This window comes from Mustela nivalis, assembly GCF_964662115.1.
Source record: "Mustela nivalis genome assembly, chromosome: 4".
In the NCBI taxonomy this organism is placed as follows: Eukaryota; Metazoa; Chordata; class Mammalia; order Carnivora; family Mustelidae; genus Mustela; species Mustela nivalis.
In genome coordinates, this window is record NC_139023.1 from 137,374,131 (window position 1) to 137,396,762 (window position 22,632).

The window sequence follows — 22,632 nt, forward strand, 5'->3', positions numbered from 1 at the left end:
ACTACATGAATAGGGAGAGGGGACCAGTTGAACACATACTTCAACCTGCATCTGAAAAGACACCAGTGAAATCGTCTTGAACCCATCAGACCAGGTTGCTAGCTGAATATTACCAGTGATCCCAGAGACAAAAGCACATGAATTATAAAAGTTACATTAGTCAAGCCTTGACTTAATTCCTAAAACACAAAATCAGGAGATATAATGAAAGTATTGTTTGTTTTAACACTAAATTTTGGGGCGATTTATTATGCAGCATTAAAAAATCCAGACCAGCTCTTAAACATAGAAAAACAATGAACCTAATTTGAGATGAATCACCCAAACATTTACACATATTCTGATGATCTGTTTATAAAGGCCTGTTTATATAGAAGAAATTAAAGTATTATCAAGTTAAATAGAGCTCATTTTGAGTTATTAAAATACCATCCACATTTCCTTCTGGCTTCAATGACGTCTGTGAAGATGCTTCATTAAACTCTGTACTGTTCGTTTCAACAGAAGAATTAACAGTAGCTGATGGATTCATTTCAAGTGAAGTATATTTTACTTTTTCTTCTTCAGTAATTAAAGGTTTGTAACTCTCTCTTTCAGGAGAAGTCTCTGAAACAACAACAAAAAAAAGAATGATCATGCTACATTCTCAAAAATAACTTGAATTTTACCTATAATGGTGTTTCCAGCAAAATTAGAAATTGCATTCTTAAAACAGGCAGTTACTGAATAAGATCTATTATAAGTTGATAAATGATTAAGATATATGACAGATAGACTTCATTTTATTATTTTTTAAAAGTATTTTATTTATTTTTTTGTCAGAGAGAGAGAGAGCACAAGCAGAGGGAACAGCAGGCAGAGGGAGAGGCAGGATCCCCACTGAGCAAGGAACCCAATGCAGGACTTGATTCCAGGACCCTGGGATCATGACCCAAGACAAAGGCAGAGACTGAACTGACTGAGCCATCAAGGCATCCCCTAAATTTCATTTTAACTATACATAATGATATTTAGGATGATTAACATATGATTTACTTTCTTCTCCCTTTTATTGAAACTACCACACATGTGTCATAATATATTTTAAATCATTAACTAACTGTTTTGTTTCTGGAATTGCTAGTTATTTCTAATTGCTCAGAAACTTCCCATACTTTTTTTAAAAAAGGATTTATTTATTTTAGAAGGGAGGGAAGGGCAGACGGAAAGGGAAACTGAGAGAATCTCCAGCAGATTCCCTGCTGAACACAGAGCCCAATCTTATGATCCTGAGATCATGACCTGAGTTGAAATCAAGAGCTGGATGCTCAACCAACTGAGCTACCCAGTTCCCCTAAACTCCCTATACTTTTAACCTATGCCGCGAGAGAATGGATTTACCTCAGAACAATTCATTGCAGTTATCTGTAAGATACATAGTCCATTCACATTCATTCCTTGAAGACATTACTTTCTAACTCCCAGTCAGGAGATCTGCCCAGCACTAATTCTGTCTTAACTAATTTAGTTGATTGCCAGATCTCCATTAATAATCCTTCCAGTCTCTGGGCCTCTCAATTCCTCTCCAATGATTTTTATCTTCACTCTACCTCAATCACTCCAGTGATCATATATCTTAGAGAGCTTGTCACTAACTAGAGCTCCTCAAAATTTTCAAAGCTAAATATTCCACCTTCTAATTTCTAACATCTTTTCTTCCACTTCTCTCCCTCTACTATCCCAACTTTAAGAAATATGACCCTACCAGAACTTATAATGCCCTGATCCTACTATGTTTTCTCTCCACCATCATCCTCATTAAAACCCATCTAAAGTCCATCATTAAAAATAACTTTTTCGGGATGCCTGGGTGGCTCAGTCAGTTAAGCATTTGCCTTCACCTCAGGTCATGATCTCAGGGTACTGGGACTGAGCCCAGCATTGGGCTCCTTGCTCAGAGGGGAGTCTGCTTCTCCCTCTCCCTGCTGATTCCCCTGCTTGTGTGCTTGCTCTCTTTCTCTGACAAATAAATAAGTAAAGTCTTAAACAAAATCACTTTCTCAGATACATCTTTAACTCACTCTACCCACATGGAGAAATTCTAATACCTTTTAATTCAATTTTCTGTGTATTATATCTGCACACAGGTGGCTGAAATGGTTGGGGAAAGGCAGAGTCTTCCTTACTGATATCAATTTCAAATCATTATCACTGAAGCTAAGTGGGTGCTTTGTGCTGCTTGCAATCCTATCAAAACAGTAGGATACCAGGAACCATACCTAGTTCAGTAAACTTTCTTAGGAAAACAAGTTGTGTACAGGTATTTTTGAGTTCTATTACCTCTTACTTCTTCCTAATCAATCAAGAACAAAACTATAGTGTTGCTCATGTTTTGAATATCTTCCCTACACCAAGCTTTATCAACAAATTGTGACAGAGGTCCCATCTGTGTTTTTGCTCATTCAGCCTAAGTGTTCAGCTATAAAATCATGTGTATTAAAATCAGGAACAAGGATGCCAGTTAGCACCATTATTAAAGATTGCTTTAGAACAAGTTATGAATGTAGTAAGAAGAAAAAGAACTAATCAGAATAAATACTGGACCAAAAAAAACACTAGTTTTTAATCACTGATGATATAACCCTCACATCTGGAAGATCTAAGATCTCAGGGGGAAAACTATATATTTAAAAAAATACTTCAGTGAGGTATCTGCATATAAAATTTTACAGAGACACATAGAAAGAAAGGATAGCTTTATTTTAACTGGAAATAATAATTTAGAAGGGAAACAGGAAAAATATGTCATCCATTATAAAGACAAAAATACATGCATTGTGTAAGAATCAATTTACCAGTTTTCCATTTTCGCAGAGGACTAGGAGACCTTAGTTTTGTCTGGTCCCAGGAATTCAGCTAGATAGCTATCAAAGCATTCTGAACACCTGTGAACTCAACAGAGATGTAAGGAAAGAATTGCTGCAATTCTACAAATAGAAAAGCAGCCCCTTTCTGCAAGGTGGATGGGAGGTGCGGAGAAGTGAACTTAGGCAATATATGGGAAGTTAAATCATGGGGGTAGACAGCCTCCGTAAGCTGGCTACTAGGAAGTGATTTATTTTAATTTTGTTATTTAATTTCATGTTTTAAATTTTTATTTATTTATTTGACAGAGAGATAGACAGCACAAGTAGGCAGAGCAACAGGCAGAGCGACAGGGAAAAGCAGCCTCCCCATCGAGCAGGAAGCACACTGTGGGGCTCCATCTCAGGACTCTGAGATCATGACCTGAGCTGAAGGCGGCCACTTAACTCACTGAGCCACCCGGTACCCCCAGAAAGTGATTTGGCAGCAAAGCTCAAAATCAGAATTTTTAGAAGTCTGTTCTAGTGAGGGACATCCTGACTGAAAAATGGTGAAGTGGCCAGAATCTTAGGTGGGACAGTGTGACTTCAGGACCTCCAGGGTCACAGAAAGAACAGGGGTACCTGAGTACGGAAGAGTTCCCAGGTATCTGAATGGGAAAGCCGGCTGCAATTAGTGAGCCCCAGAATGAGCTTTCAGCTTGGGATTGCCATAAACTACGAACTGCAGGGGCCCAGGAAGCTGCAGAACTATGGTGAGACACGCCCTCCACCCCCGCTTCTACCAGGAGGAGAAGCATGGCTGTGCACTACAGGAGTCTACAGGGATTGGAGACTCAAAGTAGGGTCCCATGCCTGAGATAGAAATGCTTGGTAATGGGGCACCTGGGTAGCCAGTCTATTAAGCATCTGCCTTAGGCTCAAGTTAGGATCAAGTCCTACATGCGGTTCCTTGCTCAGCAGGGAGTCTGCCTCTCCCTCTGCCTGCCATCCTCCTTCTTGTGCTCTCTCTCTCTCTGACAAATAAATAAAATATTAAAAAAAATTTTTTTTTAAAAGAAAGAAATGCACAGTCACAAGCTGGGTGAGCATGCAATATGGATGGAAACCAGGGAGACAAGAGTAATGGACTGCTTTCCCCAAGGGCACACTGAGCAGTTGAGGGCGATAGCTTTGGGCCCTGGGGCTGGAGACTAGGAGGCTGCCATTTTCACTCTCATCTTCTAAAGTTGGGGGGTGGAGAGCCCTCAGGGAACAAAAGCCACATAGAGCAACCAGCACAGCTTACTTGGCCTGGCCCCCTAGCATGGGTGGTGCAACTCTGCCTAGGACAAAGAAACCTGAAAATCAGTACAACAGGCCCCTCCCCCAGAAGATCAGCAAGAACATCCAGCCAAGACCAAATTTACTGATCACATTAAACTGCAAAATTCCAGTGCAGGGTGAAATAATATATAGAAATCATGGTGTTTTTCTCACGATTCCTTCTTATAAGTCTTCCAATTTTAATTTTTTTTCTCTTTTGTTTTCAACCAATTTTCTTATTTTATCAACTCATTTTTTAAATCTTAAAAAACTTCATGTTTACAGTTACATTCTATCCTTTTATTGTATTTAATTTTATTTTTGTGTGTATATATATATATTTTTTTCCTTTCTTTACAATTTTGAGAAGCAGTCTCTTCTGACAAACAGATCAAAGCACACCCAAGATATAGTGTATTGCTCTGTTCTGGTTATCTGTTTATATTTGTTCCTTTTTTTTGTCTTTTAATTTTGATTTTTATTGTTACATTCTATCCTTTCAGTGTATTTTATTTTTATACCTATATAAGTTCCTCTTTCTTTACAATTTTGGGATTTAGTTTTCTAACAAACAGACCAAAATATAAACAGCAGTGTATTACTTTGTTCTGTTCACCTGTCTGATTATATTCTTTCTCTCTTTTTTGGTTATAGGTCTCTTCTGATTTGTTTGGCGTATATTCCTCTGGGGTTGTTGTTGCCATTTTAGTATTTGGTTCTCTCATTCATCTATGCACAGAAGGACAAGATGGTAAAACTCACCTCAAAAAGGAAAACAAGAGGCAGTACTGATTGCCGGTGACCTAAATCAGTATAGATGTAAGTAAGATGTCAGAACTAAGGTTCAGAATAATGACTATAAAGATATTAGCTGGGCTTGAAGAAAGCAGAGAAGACACTATAGAATCCCATTGTGGAGGTAGAAAAGAACTAAGATCTAATCAGATCAAAATAAGAGAGGCTATTAATGAGATACAATCAAGAATGGAGTATCTGTTAGGACAAATGAGGCAGAAGAGAGAATTAGTGATATAGAAGACCAAATGATTGAAAATAAAAAAATTGAGAAAAAAGAGAGATAAAAAACCACTGGATCACGATGGGGAGAATTTGAGAGATAAGTGACACCATAAAGCAAAACAATATTAGAATAACTAGAATCCCATGAGAAGAGGAAAAAGAGAGAAGGGAGCAGAAGGTATATTAGAGCAAATTATAGCAGAAAACTCCCCTAATCTGGGGAAGGAAACAAGCATTCAAGTCCACAAGGCACAGAGAACACTCCTCAAAATCAATAAAAATAGGTCAATACCTTTATACACAATAGTGAAACTTGAAAAGCTCAGAAACAAAGAGAAAATGCTGAAAGCAGCTTGGAATTAGAGGCCCATAACCTACAAGGGTAGAAACATTAGATTGGTGGAAGACCTATCCACAGGGACTTGGAAAGTCAGAGAAGATTGGCATGATATATTCATGGTGCTACATGGGAAAAATATGCAGTCAAGAACACTACCCAGCAAGGATGTCTTTCAAAATAGATGAAGATAAAAAGCTTCCAGGACAAACAAAAACTAAAAAAATCTGTAGTCACTAAGCCAGCTCTGCGAGAAATATGAAAAGGGATCCTTTAAGCAAAGAGAGAGCCCAAAAGTAACAGAGACCAGAAAGGAACAGAGACGATATACAGAAACAGTGACTTTATAGGTATTACAATTCATAGGTACTAAATTATTATCTTTGAATAGTTACTCTGAATGTAAAGGGGCTAAATGTCCCAGTCAAAAAACACAGGATATCATATCAGATAAAAAAAAAAGCAAGACCATCAATATACTGTCTTCAAAAGACTCATTGTAGACCCCAAGACACCTCCAGATAGAGAGTGAGGGGGTAGAAAACTATTTATTATGCTAATGAGCAGCAAAAGAAATCTTTATATCAGACAAATTAGATTTTAAAGCAAAGACTATAATAAGAGATAAGGAAGAACACTGTATCATAATTAAAGGAAATCCAACAAGAAATTCTAGCAGTTGTAAACATTCATGCCCTAATATTGAAGCAGCCAATTACATAACCGAAGTAATAGCTAAATTAAAGAAACACATTAAATGATACAATAATAGTAAGGGACTTTAACACCCCACTTACTGCAATAGAGAGATCATCTAAGAGGAAGATCAACAAGGAACCAAGGACTTTGAATGACACACTGGACCAAATGTACTTCACAGATATTCCAGACTTCACAGAGCATTCCATCCCAAAGAAACAGAATACACATTCTTCTTGAGTGTATATGGAACATTCTCCAGAATAGATCAGATACTGGGTCACCTAACAGGTCTCAACTGGTACCAAAAGACTGGGATCATTCCCTGCATATTTTCAGACCACAATGATTTGAAACTTGAACTCAATCTCAAGAGGAAATTTGGAAAGAACTCAAATTTATGGCTGTTAAAGACCATCCTAGGAATGAATCTGTCTGGCAGGAAATTAAAGAAATTTGAAAAATTCATGGAAATAAATGAAAATGAAAACACAGCTGGTCAAAACCTTTGGGATGCCACAAAGGCCATCTGAAGAGGAAAGTATATAGCAATACAAGCCTTTCTCAGGAAACAAGAAAGGTCTGAAATACACAACCTAACCACACCTAAAGGACCTGGAGAAAGAATACCAAATGAAGCCTAGACACAGCAAGAGAAGAGAATTAATAAAGATGAGAGCAGAAATCAACAAAATAGAAACCAAAAGACCAGTAGACAGATCAATGAAACTAGGAGCCAGTTATCTGAAAGAATAAGATTGATGACCCCCTGGCCAGATTAGTAAAAAAGAAAAGAGAAATGGCCCCAATAAATAAAATCATGAATGAAAAAGGAGATATCACAACCAACACTGAAAAAATATAATTTATAAGAACATATATTTTTTTAAAAATTTTAAAAGGTTTTATTTAGTTAGTTAATATAGTGAGAGAGAGAGATGACAAGTAGGCAGAAAGGCAGGCAGGGAGAGAGGGGGAAGCAGACTCCCCACTGAGCATAGAGCCTGATGTGGGGCTTGATCCCAGGACCCTGGGATCATGACCTGAGCTGAAGGCAGAGGCAGTGACTTAACCTGAGCCACCAGGTGCCCCAAGAACATTTTTTTTTTTGAAAATTTTATTTATTTGAGTATTTGAGAGAGAGAGAGAGAGAGAGTGCACAAGCAGGCAGAGTGGCAGGCAGAGGCAAAGAGAGAAGCAGGCTCGCTGATGAGCAAGGAGCCCGATGTGGGACTCGATCCCAGGATGCTGGGATCATGACCTGAACCGAAGGCAGTGCCTTAACCAACTCAGCCACCCAGGCGTCCCTATTATAAGAACATATTATGAGCCAACTACATGCCAACAAACTAGGCAATGTGGAAGAAATGGATGCATTCCTAGAAATGTATAAACTACCAAGACAGAAACAGAAAGAAATAGAAAACTTGAACAGACTGATCAATAACAAGCAAGGAAACTGAAGCAGTAATAAAAAAAAATCTCCCAACAGACAAGAGTCCAGGGCTGGATGGCTTCCTAGGGGAATTCTACCAAACATTTAAAAAAACATATTTTTCTGAAGCTGTTACAAAAATCAGAAATAGAAGGAAAACCTCCAAACTCTTTCTATGAGGCCAGCCTCACCTTGATCCCAAAACCAAAGACTCCACCAAAAAGGAGAATTACAGACCAGTATCTCTGATGAACATGGATGAAAAACTTGTTACCAAAATACTAGAGAACAGTATCCAACAGCATATTAGAAGCATTGTTCACCATGACCAACTAACATTTATTCCTGGGATACCCCATTCACAAATCAATCAACATGATAGATCACATTTATAAAAGACAAGAACCATATGATCCTCTCAACTGATGCAAAAAAAAAAAAGCATTTGATAAAATATAGCATCCTTTCTTGACTAAAACTCTTCAAAGTGTATCAATAGAGGGAACATACCTCACTATCATAAAAGGCATATATAAAAAGCCCAGTGATTTATAATTTGTCATTATCAGTGGGGGAAAACTGAGAGCTTTTCCCTTAAAGTCAGGAACACAACAGGGATGCCCACTCTCACCACTATTGTTCAAGATAGACTGGAAGTCCTAGCCTGAGCAATCAGATAATAAAAAGAAATAAAAGGCATCTGAATCAGCAAAGTAAGAAGCTAAACTCTCACTCTTTGCAGAAAACATGATACTCTACATGGAAAACCCAAAAGACTCCAGCTCAAAATTTCTAGAACTCGTATAGTAATTCAGCAAAGTGGCAGGATATAAAAATCAATGCACAGAAATCACTTGCATTTCTATTCAATAACAATGAGAGAGAAGCAAGAGACATTAAGGAATTGATCCCATTTATAACTGCACCAAAAACCTTAGCATACTTTGGAATAAACCTAGCCAAAGAGGTAAAAGATCTCTACTCTGAAAACTACAGAACACTCATGAAAGAAATTGAGGAAGACACAAAGAAATGGAAATGTTCTATGCTCATTGATTAGAAGAACAAATACTGTTAAACTACCTAGAGCAATCTATACATTTAATGCAATTCTTATCAATATACCATCAACTTTTTTCACAGAGCTGGAAAAAAACAATCCTAAAATTTGTATGGAACCAGAAAAGACTTCAAATAGTGAAAGGAATGTTGAAAAAGAAAACTAAAGCTGGGGACATCACAATGCCACACTTCAAGCTCTACTACAAAGACAATATGAAACTTGCACAAAAAAAGATACATATTCAATGGAACAGAACAGAGAGGCCAGAAATAGATTCTCAACTCTACAGTCAACTAATCGTTGACAATGCAGGAAAGGATATCTAATGAAAAAACGATAGTCTCTTCAACAATGCTGCTGGGAAAATTGGACACCCACATACAGAAGCATGAAACTGGATCACTTTCTTACACCATATACAAAAATGGACTCAACATGGATGAAAGACCTCAATGTGAGACAGGAATCCATCAAAATCCTTGAGGAGAACACAGGCAGCAACTTCTTTGACCTCAGTCAGAGCAACTTCTTCCTAGAAACACTGCCAAAGGCAAGGGGAGCAAGGGAAAAAATGAACTATTGGGACTTCAAGATAAAAAGCTTTTGCACAGTCAAGGAAACAGTCAACAAGAGACAACGAAAGAATAGGAAAAGATATTTGAAAATTTCTTATCAGCTAAAGGGCCAGTATCTAAAAATCTACAAAGAAATTATCAAACTCAACACCCAAAGAACGAATAATCCAATCAAGAAATGGACAGAAGAGATGAACAGACATTTCTCTAAAGGCAACATGCAAATGATCAACAGATAGATGAAAAATGCTCAACATCACTCAGCATTAGGAAAATACAAATCAAAACCACAATGAGATGCCACCTCACACCCATCAGAATGGTTTCAATTAGTAAGTTAGGAAATGAGATGTTGGCAATGATGTGGAGAAAGAGGAACCCTCCTACACTACTGGTAGGAATGCAAGATGGTGCAGCCACTCTGGAAAACAGTATTGAAATTCCTCAGAAAGTTGAAAATAGAGTTACCCTACAACCAGCAATCACACTACTAGGTATTTACCACAAAGATGCAAATGTAGTGATCCAAAAGGGCACCTGCACACCAATGTTTATAGCAGCAATATCCACAATAGTCAAACTATGGAAAGAGTTCAGATGTCTGTTGACAGATGAATGTTTAAAGAAGATGTGGTATATATACACAAAGGAATATTACTCAGCCATCAAAAAATGAAATCTTTAAAAAAATAATGAAATCTTGCCACTTGCAACGATATGGATGGAACTGCAGAGTATTATGCTAAGTGAAATAAGTCAATCAGAGAAAGACAATTATTATGAGATCTCACTCACAGGTGGAATTTAAGAAACAATACAGACAGAGCACTAAATGAGAAAAACCTGCAGCCAAGAATACTATATCCAGCTAGGCTATCATTGAAAATAGAAGGAGAGATAAAAAGCTACCAGGACAAACAAAAACTGAAAGAATTTGCAAACACCAAACCAGCTCTACAGGAAATATTGAAAGGGGTCCTCTAAGTAAAGAGAGACCCTAAAAGTAGTAGATCAGAAAGGAACAGAGACAATATACAGTAACAGTCACCTTACAGGGAATACAATGGCACTAAATTAATAACTCTCAATAGTTACCCTGAATGTTAATGGGCTAAATACCCCAATCAAAAGACACAGGGTATCAGAATGGATAAAAAAAAACAAAATCCATCTCTATGTTGCCTACAAGAAACTCGTTTTAGACTTGAAGACAACTCCAGATTCAAAGTGAGGGGGTGGAAACAATTTACCATGCTAATGACATCAGAAGAAAGCAGGAGTGGCAATCTTTATATCAGATCAATTAGATTTTAAGCCAAAGACTATAATAAGAGATGAGGAAAGACACTATGTCATACTCAAAGGATCTGTCCAACAAGAAGTTCTAACAATTTTAAATATCTATGCCCCTAACGTGGGAGCAGCCAACTATATAAACCAATTAATAACAAAATCAAAGAAACACATCAACAATAATACAATAATAATAGGGGACTTTAACACTCCCCTCACTGAAATGGACAGATCATTCAAGCAAAAGTTCAACAAGGAAATAAAGGCCTTAAAAGACACACTGGACCAGATGGACATCCCAGATATATTCAGAACATTTCATCCCAAAGCAACAGAATACACATTCTTCTCTAGTGCACATGGAACATTCTGCAGAATAGATCACATCCTTGGCCCTAAATCAGGTCTCAACCGGTATCAAAAGATTGGGATCATTCCCTGCATATTTTCAGACCACAATGCTCTGAAGCTAGAACTCAATCACAAGAGGAAATCTGAAAAGAACCCAAATACATGGGACTAAACAGCATCCTTTTAAAAAATGAATGGGTCAACCAGGAAATTAAAGAAGAATTGAAAAAATTCATGGAAACAAATGATAATGAAAACACAATGGTTCAAAATCTGTGGGACACAACAGAGGCAGTCCTGAGAGGAAAATATATAGTGGTACAGGCCCCTTTCTCAAGAAACAAAGGTCTCAAGTACACAACCTAAACCTACACCTAAAGGAGCTGGAGAAAGAACAAGAAAGAAACCCTAAACCCAGCAGGAGAAGAGAAATCATAAAGATCAGAGCAGAAATCAATGAAATAGAAACCAAAAAAACAGGGTCGCCTGGGTGGCTCAGTGGGTTAAAGCCTCTGCCTTCAGCTCAGGTCATGATCTCAGGGACCTGGGATCGAGCCCCACATCGTGCTCTCTGCTCAGCAGGGAGCCTGGTTCCTTCTCTCTCTCCTCTTGCTTGTGCTCTCTCTCTCTCAAATAAATGAATGAATAAAATCTAAAAAAAAAGAAACCAAAAATACAATAGAACAAATCAACGAAGCTAGGAGCTGGTTCTTTGAAAGAATTAATAAGATTGATAAACCCCTGGCCCGACTTATCAAAAAGAAAAGAGAAAGGACCCAAATAAATAAAATCATGAATGAAAGAGGAGAGATCACAACAAACACCAAAGAAATACAAATAATTATAAGAACATACTATGAGCAACTCTACGCCAACAAATTTGACAATCTGGAAGAAATGGATGCATTCCTAGAGACATATAAACTACCACAACTGAAACAGGAAGAAACAGAAAATCTGAACAGACCCATAACCAGTAAGGAGATTGAAACAGTAATTAAAAATCTCCAAACAAACAAAAGCCCAGGGCCAGACGGCTTTCCAGGGGAATTCTACCAAACATTTAAAGAAGAACTAATTCCTATTCTCCTGAAACTGTTCCAAAAAATACCAATGGAAGGAAAACTTCCAAACTCATTTTATGAGGCCAACATCACCTTGATCCCAAAACCAGACAAGGATCCCATCAAAAAAGAGAACTACAGACCAATATCCTTGATGAACACAGATGCGAAAATTCTCACCAAATACTAGCCAATAGGATTCAACAGTACATTAAAAGAATTATTCACCACAACCAAGTGGGATTTATTCCAGGGCTGCAAGGTTGGTTCAACATCCACAAATCAATCAATGTGATACAACACATTAATAAAAGAAAGAACAAGAACCATATGATACTCTCAATAGATGCTGAAAAAGCATCTGACAAAGTACAGCATCCCTTCCTGATCAAAACTCTTCAAAGTGTAGGGATAGAGGGCACATACCTCAATATTATCAAAGCCATCTATGAAATACCCACTGCAAATATCATTCCCAATGGAGAAAAACTGAAAGGTTTTCCGCTAAGGTCAGGAACACGGCAGGGATGTCCATTATCACCACTGCTATTCAACATAATACTAGAAGTGCTAGCCTCAGCAATCAGACAACAAAGGAAATTAAAGGCATCCAAATTGGCAAAGAAGAAGTCAAACTATCACTTTTCACAGATGATATGATACTATATGTGGAAAACCCAAAAGACTCCACTCCAAAACTGCTAGAACTTGTACAGGAATTCAGTAAGTGTCAAAATATAAAATCAATGCACAGACATCAGTTGCATTTCTCTACACCAGCAACAAGACAGAAAAAAGAGAAATTAAGGAGTCAATTCCATTTACAATTACACCCCAAACTATAAGATACCTAGGAATAAACCTAACCAAAGAGGCCAAGAATCTATACCCAGAAAACTATAAAGTATTCATGAAAGAAACTGAGGAAGACACAAAGTAATGGAAAAATGTTCCATGCTCCTGGATTGGAAGAATAAATATTGTGAAGATGTCTATGCTACCTAAAGCAATCTACACATTTAATGCAATTCCTATCATCCTTTTTTTTTTTTCAAAGAAATTGAAGAAATAATCTTGAAATTTATATGGAACTAGAGAAGACCTCGAATAGCCAAAAGAATATTGAAAAAGAAAGCGAAAGTTGGTGGCATCACAATTCCAGATTTCAAGCTCTATTACAAAGCTGTCATCATCAAGACACCATGGTACTGGCACAAAAACAGACACAAAGATCAATGGAACAGAATAGAGAGCCCAGAAATAGACCCTCAACTCTACGGTCAACTAATCTTCGACAAAGCAGGAAAGAATGTCCAATGGAAAAAAGACAGCCTCTTCAATAAATGGTGCTGGGAAAATTGGACAGCCACATGCAGAAAAATGAAATTGGACCATTTCCTTACACCACACATGAAAATAGACTCAAAATGGATGAAGGACCTCAATGTGTGAAAGGAATCCATCAAAATCCTTGAGGAGAACACAGGCAGCAACCTCTTCGACCTCAGCCGCAGCAACATCTTCTTAGGAACATCACCAAAGGCAAGGGAAGCAAGGGCAAAAATGAATTATTGGTATTTCATCAAGATCATCAGTTAACAAAACCAAAAGACAACTGACAGAATGGGAGAAGATATTTGCAAATGACATATCAGATAAAGGGCTAATTTCCAAAATCTAAAGAACTAAGCAAACTCAACACCAAAGAACAAATAATCCAATCAAGAAATGGGCAGAGGACATGAACAAACATTTCTGCAAAGAAGACGTCCAGATGGTCAACAGACACATGAAAAAGTGCTCCACATCACTCGGCATGAGGGAAATACAAATCAAAACCACAATGAGATATCACCTCACACCACTCAGAATGGCTAAAATTAACAAGTCAGGAAATGACAGATGCTGGCGAGGATGTGGAGAAAGGGGAACCCTCCTACATTGTTGGTGGGAATGCAATCTGGTGCAACCATTCTGGAAAACAGCATGGAGGTTCCTCAAAATGTTGAAAATAGAGCTACCCTATGACCCAGCAACTGCACTACTGGGTATTTACCCTAAAGATACAAACATAGTGATCCGAAGGGGCACTCGCACCTGAATGTTTATAGCAGCAATGTCTACAATAGCCAAACTATGGAAAGAACCTAGATGTCCATCAACAGATGAATGGATAAAGAAGATGTAGTATATATACACAATGGAATACTATGCAGCCATCAAAAGAAATGAAATCTTGCCATTTGCAATGATGTGGATGGAACTAGAGGGTATGATGCTTAGCGAAGTAAATCAATTGGAGAAAAAAAACTATCATATGATCTCCCTGATATGAGGAAGTGGAGATGCAACATGGGGGGTTAAGGGGGTAGGAGAAGAATAAATGAAACAAGATGGGATTGGGAGGGAGACAAACCATAAGTGACCCGTAATCTCACAAAACAAACTGAGGGTTGCTGGAGGGGAGGGGGGTTCAGAAAGTGGGTAGGGTTATGAACACTGGGGAGGGTATGTGCTGGGATGAGTGCTGTGAAGTGTGTAAACCTGGCGATTCACAGACCTGTACCCCTGGGGATAAAAATATATGTTTATAAAAAATTAAAAATTAAAAAAAAAAAAAAAGAATATTACAATCATGTTGTTGGGGAAGGGGATAAAAATGCAGTGCTTTGAGAATGTGCTTGAACCTTCAATTTAAAATCTAAATGGCCAAAAGAATATGACAATGGAATTCACTTACAATCAGAAAATCACAAACGAAATCCTTAACTTATAAGGCATGTAACAATAAAAAAAGTGAAAATACTGATAAACTTGTTTAAAATCAATCATTGGTATTTGCAACAATAATATAATGAAGAAAAATCATACAATCATCTTAATTGGTTAAGAAAAAGAGTTTGATACATTTCATTACTCTTCATAAAACAAGACTAGAAAAGAATACCTTATTCTGATAATGGATATTTTCAAAAAAGACTTGAGTTAAGAACATGGCACTTCTATAATCAAGATTTATTGGAAGATTTAGCATAAGAATCAGAAAACATAAAATAAAACTGTTTTAACACAGTATCATGTATTTACAAAATATCAACAGAAACTACAGATACATTACTAGAATTAATGAATGAACTTAGCATAGCTGCTGAATATAAAGTCAATATACAAAAGTGAATTATATTTCTACTTTTATACATGAGCCACAATTATAAAATAAAATTTCAAGAGATGAATAAAACAGTGGCATCAAAATGTATAAAATTTTTAGAATTACCTAACAAGTTTTTAAAATACTTCTATACAGAAAACTATAACCTGCTGTTGAGAAAAAATAAAAGATCTAGACAAATGTGAGGATATAAATATTCATGGACTAGAAGAGTGAATATTGTAAAGATACCAATTTCTTCCAATCTAAATATTCAATTTAATCCTAAAGAAGTAAACAACATATTTTGAGAAGCCTACTCTAACATTTATATGGAAATGAAAAGGGGTAAAAACTAGCCAGATTTCTCTTGAATTTGATGGGAAAACTTGATCTACTGGGTATCAAGACTTAAAAACTTACAGTTAAGAAGTACCATAATAGTAAAAACATAGAAATCAATGGAATAATTTAAGTTTTCTGAAATACATATATAGATAGTCAATTTGCAATAAAAATAGCATGACAGAGCTGTGGGAAAGGACGGTTTTTTAAATAAATGAGGAAGGGTCAACTAGATACCAAATCAGAAAACATAAAATGACTCCTCTTCATGCCATACAGAAACATCTTTATGAGATAAGCTGCAGGTCTAAATTTGAAAATTAAACAATAAAGCTTTTAGAAATTAACAAAAGAAGAAAATTATCATGACCTTAGGATTTTTTTTTAAACAGGATACAAAAAACACTATAAATTAAACTATATAGAAAAGGACTAAATAAATTGGACTGTAATAAAACTGACAACTTCCATTCTTCCCCAAAAATGCCATTTAGTGAAAGGACAAACCAGTGAAAGACGAGATAAATTAACAACACACATTACTAACAAAGGGCTTGTATCTAGAACATACAAAGAACTTCTAGAAACCAAAACAGTAACAATGGAAGAAAGGGCAAAACACCTGAATGACCTCATCATAAAAGAGCATATACATCACAACAAGGAATTTTTGAATATAACACCAAAAGCATAAGAGACAAAATCAAAACTAAATGAGTGGAACTCTATCAAACCAAACCACTTCTGTACAGCAAAGGAAACAATAAACAACATGAAATGGAAGTTTACGGAATGATAGAAAATACTTGCAAACCATATACCTGATAAGGGGTTAATATTCAAAATATATAAGGAATTCATAAAACTTTATTGCAAAAAAGGGCAAATTAATTTTCTATTAATTAATAATACCAATTAAAAATGAGGAAAGGGACTGAAAAGACATTTCTCAAAATAACACATACCAATGGTAAGCAGGTATGTGAAAAGGTGCTCAATATCACTAATCATCAGGGAAAATCCAAGTCAAAACCACAATGAGATACCATCTACTCCTGTTAATACAACTATTATAAAACAGTTAAGACATAACACATTCTGGTAAAAGCATGTAGAAAAAGGGAACCCTTGTATACTATAAGTAGGACTGGAAATTTGTCTTGCCATTATGGAAAACAATACAGAGGTTCCTAAAAAGTTAAAAATAGAACTACCATATGATCCGGCAACTCCTCTTCTGGGTTTACATCCAAATGAAATGAAATGAGTATCTTGAAGAGATAGTTGTATTCCATGTTCACTACAGCATTATTCATAGTAGCCAAGACATGAAAACAAAGTGTCCATCAGTACATGAGTAAAGAAAATGTGGCATATATATTGGAATATTATCCGCCTTAAGAAATAGGGAAATCCTACCATTTGCGACAGTGTGGTGAACCTGGAGGACATTATCCTCTGCCTCAGTAAAATAAGCCAGACACGGAAAGTCAAACACTGTATGCATCATGTACATGTGGAATCTAAAAAGGCTGAACTCCAAGAAACAGACAGTATAATGGAGGTTGCCAGGGGCTGGTGTGGGGGGGAAATGGGAAGACATTGGTAAAACGTACAAACCTTCAGTTATAACATGAATAAGTTCTACAGATCTATAGCATGGTTAATTATAGTCAATAATCTATAGTATACTTGAAATTTGCTAGGAAATTAAACATTCTCATATACACAAACACACTGTTAAGTATGTGAGCTGATGGATATGTTAATTGGCTTGATTGTGATAATCAATACACAAGGTATACTTATATCAAATCACCATGTTGTATACACTAAATATATACAATTTTTTATATGTCAATCAGAATTCAATTAAGGAAGAAAAAAGTTAAAAACCACATGAATATTTATTTTACTTTGGATTTAACTTGTTCAATTCACATGGCCACCTCCAGCTGCAAAACAGAAGCTGGGAAATGTAGTTTCCCAGTAGACTGCCATGTGCCAACCCAAACCAATGGTGGGCATGCGGAGAGTCTATTACTAAAAAAGAGGAAGGGAAAATTGGATGCTGAAGGACTATAGCAATTTTCTACCACATATGGTCTCTTTCTCACTCTCTCTTACACACCACCCCTCCACACACACACACACACAAACCTCACAAATGCCAGTAAAATGTGGGAATATAAAAAGAAAAACAAAGCAGTAAGAGATCTAACATTAGGTAGGACAAGTTAAGGGAGAGGCCAGGATGACGTCTTTACAGGAGTCCAAAGAAAAAATTTGTCTAATTTGGAGGTCAGAGGGATTCCAAAGAAATGCTTCCAAGATTATACCAATATAATACCTAATGTATTGGGATGCTCCAAGAAGAGATAAACATATCTCGGGGATAATATGCAGCAAACTAGAAACAACTATATGAAAAACAAAGCAAAAAGTAATTACTCACTAAAGAGCAAATGAAATACTATGCAAAAAAGAAAAGTAGTTATGGTACAATATATCTTAGTCATAACAATACCAATACTGTATGTTGATTTAACCAAAAATCTAACTATATTTGAGGATGTTAAGAATGGTATGTGTAGGGGCACCTGGGTGGCCCAGTGGGTTAAAGACTCTGCCTTCGGCTCAGGTCATGATCCCAGCATCCTAGGATCGAGCCCCACATCAGGCTCTCTGCTTGCGGGGAGGCTGCTTCCCCTTCTCTCTCTGCCTGCCTCTGTCTACCTGTGATCTCTGTCAAATAAATTAAAAAAAAAAAAAAAAAAAGAATGGTATGTGTAGATGTATATGATGAGATCAAGAGGAAAAAGAACAGATGAGAGGCAGCTAAATCCTCATCTTCCAAAATAAGTCCATATGTAATACCTAAAACTGGGGGATTTTTTGTTTTTAATCAAGAAGTAATAGTAGAGGTATTTGCTTTATACTTATGTGGAGAAATAAAAAAAAAAAGAGCTGAAAGTGGGTGACTCTGGGAAGCAGAATATAAGGCAAGGAATGAGGTCTAGGGACTGCTGTTTTTGCTAAAAACAACAACAACAAAAAAACTTTCAGAGCTACTTGGCATTTTAAATTATGTGCACAGATAACTTTATAACAACTAAAATTTAAAATTAAAAAAATTATGTGATTAATGAAAACATATCTGGGTAGAAGTGTTATGGGTAATTTTAATTTCCTAAAGTATGTTTTTTTTGGTATTTTCAACATGTTTTACAACACTGAAAATACAATATTATAGTCAAGAAAAAAAAAACAGTTGAAGAAAAGTAGCAGATGGACGTTTGTTCCTGGCCATGATAATAAAACTCATACTGGATTAATCTCCCACTAAAAATAAGTAGAAATGATAGACAAAAAATATTGAAAACCTGTATGGAGTCACTGGAGAATAACTGATGCAGGCAAGGACTAATGGACTTCAACTGAGAGAAGGTAAACATATGAGATGAGCTCAACTTCATCCCAGCTTTTCTCTGAGGGCATTTTCTAAATATCAGCACAGGTAAATAGATTATAAGTAGAAAGCAACAGTCTTACCATGTTAGAAGTGACTCAGACTTGAATGACAAAATCATGGAAAAGAATAAGTCACCAATAAGTAACTCTTAAATCTATGCAAAAGTCCTCTAACAAGGATAAAACAACAAAAATTCCCCTCTGGCTCTTAATCTCAAAAACAAACTGAGGGTTGCTGGGGGGAGGGAGAGGGGGAGGGAGAAGGTGGTGGGGTTATGGACATTGGGGAGGGTATGTGCTATGGTGAGTGCTATTAAGTGTGTAAAACTGGTGATTCACAGACCTGTACCTCTGGGGCTAATTAATACATTAAATGTTTATTAAAAAAAAATTAAAAATTATTTAAAAAAATCCCCTGTTTTTGGCTAACTCCTAAACTATGCATGCATAAAGCAGTACTCCAAGAAATTCAGCAGGTGTAATAGCAGTTAGGAGAATAAAATGCTAGCAAACAGAGCATAACAGAAGTCTAATACAAACCTCAATAGTTTCAAGGTAATCTGCTGGTATTATTTAGTTTTAAGATAACACTATCCAGAGGCTATTAAACTTGTCAACCACAATGTCTGGCATACAATCAAATATTATAAAACACAAGTACAACAATTATAACCTGTGTCCTGGTTTGTATAATCTATGGGTTAAAAACAGTTTTACATTTTTTAAGTGCTGTAGAAAAAACCTTTTTTTTTTAAGATTTTATTTATTTATCTTAGAGAGAGAGCACGCTCTGGTGAGCACAGGGAGGAGCAGAGGGGAGGATGAGAATCTGAAGCAAACTCTGCACTGAGCACAGAGAGCAAAGCAGGGCTTGATGGCCTGACCCACAAGATCATGATCTGAGCTAAAACCAAGAGTCAGACACTTAACTGACTGAGCCACCCAGGTGTCCCTGTAGAAAAATTTTAAAAGAGGAATATGGATCATATGGACTCATAAATCCTAGAATGCCTAAAATCTCACAATTTACTGACTTTGGTCATAAATCATGGTTTAAAAAAATAGAAAATGACTGAAAAACAAGAAAAACAGAAACAGATAATAATAGAAACATAAATAGATACCTCAGGTATTAAATTTATGACATAGGTACTTTAAAATAATTTTGAACAGTATGTTCAAGAAAAAAGAGGGAGAGATGGGCCAAAGGGATAAATCTATGGGCATTTTCAAGAGAGAAGTGAAATCTATAAAAGAAGATAAATGGACATTCTAGCATAGAAAAATGCAATATCTGATATTATGAACTCACTGGACTCATTTGGAGACCTCAGAAGGTTAGAGACCACAGAAGACCGAGTTAGTGAAATGACAGATCGATACAAATGTAGGCGTACCTTGTTTCACCGCATTTTATAGATAATTGTGTTTTTTTACAAATGTAAGGTTGACAGCAACCTTACATTTGCATTAAGCAAGTCTATTGGTGCCACTTTTCTAACAGCGTTTGCTCACTCTGTGTCTCTGTTGCATTTTGCTAATAGCGGTATTTCACCTTTTCATTATTAAATTTGTTATTTAATATCAAATTTGATATGGCCATCTGCGATTAGTGATGATGACTTGCTTAAAGCTCAGATGATGGTTAGTATTTTTTTAGCGATAAGTACTTTTATTTATTTTTTTTAAAGATTTTATTTATTTATTTGACAGAGAGAAACCACAAGTAGATGGAGAGGCAGGCAGAGAGAGAGAGAGAGAGAGGGAAGCAGGCTCCCTGCCAAGCAGAGAGCCCGATGCGGGACTCGATCCCAGGACCCTGAGATCATGACCTGAGCCGAAGGCAGCGGCTTAACCCACTGAGCCACCCAGGCACCCCAGCGATAAGTACTTTTAAATTAAAATGTGTACACTGCCTTCTTAGAATGTTATTATACACCTAACAGACTATAGTGTAATAAATAAAACTTCTCTATGCACTGGGAAACCAAAAAATTCATTTGCTCTCTTTATTGTGATATTTGCTTCACTGCAGTGGTCTGAAACTGAACCCACCATATCTCAGAGGTATGCCTGTATTCATACTGAAGCAAAAATGAAGAAAATATTTAAAAAGCATTAAAGACCAAAACAAACATGATAAATTCAAAAGGTCTAATATATGTGTAAATAGAGTCCAAAGAGAAAAAGAGAAATAACTGGGCAGAATATAGAAAGATCTAATGAATACAATCTTCCTCAAATTGAAAGAAAATATATCAACCTTTAGGTTTAAGAAGCTGAAAAAACCTACAGCAGGTTAAAGACAAAGGAAACTACATCTACTCATATCACAGTAAAACTTGAAAAACAAAGAAATACTACTAAAAAAGCTCAGAAAAAAACATATTGCTTTCAAAGGAACAAAAATAAGACACATAAATGACATATAATTATGGATGCTGGAAGAAAATGTACAAAGAACAAAATGAAATAAAGCAAAAACAACCCCCTCCTTAAGAAACCCTAACTACTTAGCATTTAGTACACTGAGAATATTACTTAAAGCTGGAAGTGAAATAAAGATCTTTTCAGACAAAAAAAAGCTGAGAGGATTTATACAGGGCAGATCTGCACTGCAGGAAATACCAAAGGCAATTTAAAAGAAAAAAATATCAAATGGAAATATGTAATCTCAGGAAGGAATAAAGAACATTGTAAAGAATAAACTGTGGGTAAATGTAAATGAATACTGATTATTGCTTAGCATAATAATGCCTTATGAGCTACATAAGATATATGTTAGTAAAGTATGTACTAAGCAAAAGGATTAGAAGGGATAGTGTAATATTGTTAAAAGGCTCATATGCGGTTTGAGAAGCAATATGAATACTAAATTAAGGTAGATCTGAATGAGCATTACGGTAGAATTAAGCATACAATTTGTAATCTCTACAATCAAAACAAAAGAGTAAATTAAAAATGTATAATTAAAACAAATAGAAGAGAAAAATGAAATGCTTGATCAGTTCAAAGAGAGGGAAAAAATGGTACAAGAATAAGGAACCAAAGTACAGATGGAATACATAAAAACACATAGCAAGACTGTGCACAGAGTAAAGAGCAAACCATATCAGTAATTATATTAATGCATGAACAAACTAAACACTCAGATGAAAAGACAAAGAAAGTCAGGTTGGATCTGAGATGAGAGAAACATATAAATCTAAGAAATCAGAGAAATTAAAAAGATACAGAAAAAGTATAACAAGCAAACATTAACAAAAAAATGCTATACCTACATAACATAAGATAAAGTAGACTTTAAAGAAGTAATGTTACTAGAGATAAATTTAATATGTCATAATAATAAAAATAGTCAATACAACAGGAAGATGTACAAAAAGGTTAATGCAACCACTTAAACAATATAATGCAACAACCTAAACAAGCAGTACACAATTTAAATTGTCATACAATTTAATAACTTATTTCAAGTAGCAAAATACTATAGAATTAAAAGGAGAAAATGAAGGGCACCTGGATGGCTTAGTGGGTCAAAGCCTCTGCCTTTAGCTCGGGTCCCGACCCCAGGGTCCTGGGATCGAGACTCACATCAGGCTCCCTGCTCTGCAGGGAGCCTGTTTCCTCCTCTCTCTCTTTCTCTGCCTACCTCTCTGACTACTTGTGATCTCTGTCTG

General features: G+C 36.2%; 1 protein-coding gene across 15 annotated transcripts in view; it reads right to left on the reverse strand.

The window, feature by feature from the left end:
• NEK1 (NIMA related kinase 1) overlaps positions 1 to 22,632 on the reverse strand; it is a 214,428-nt gene that overhangs the window by 39,691 nt on the left and 152,105 nt on the right. For all 15 annotated transcript variants that reach the window (XM_082727264.1, XM_082727269.1, XM_082727266.1 and 12 more), the window contains one exon: positions 430 to 606. In XM_082727264.1, the coding sequence (XP_082583390.1) occupies positions 430 to 606 (177 nt within the window). The remainder of the gene's footprint in view (positions 1 to 429; positions 607 to 22,632) is intronic.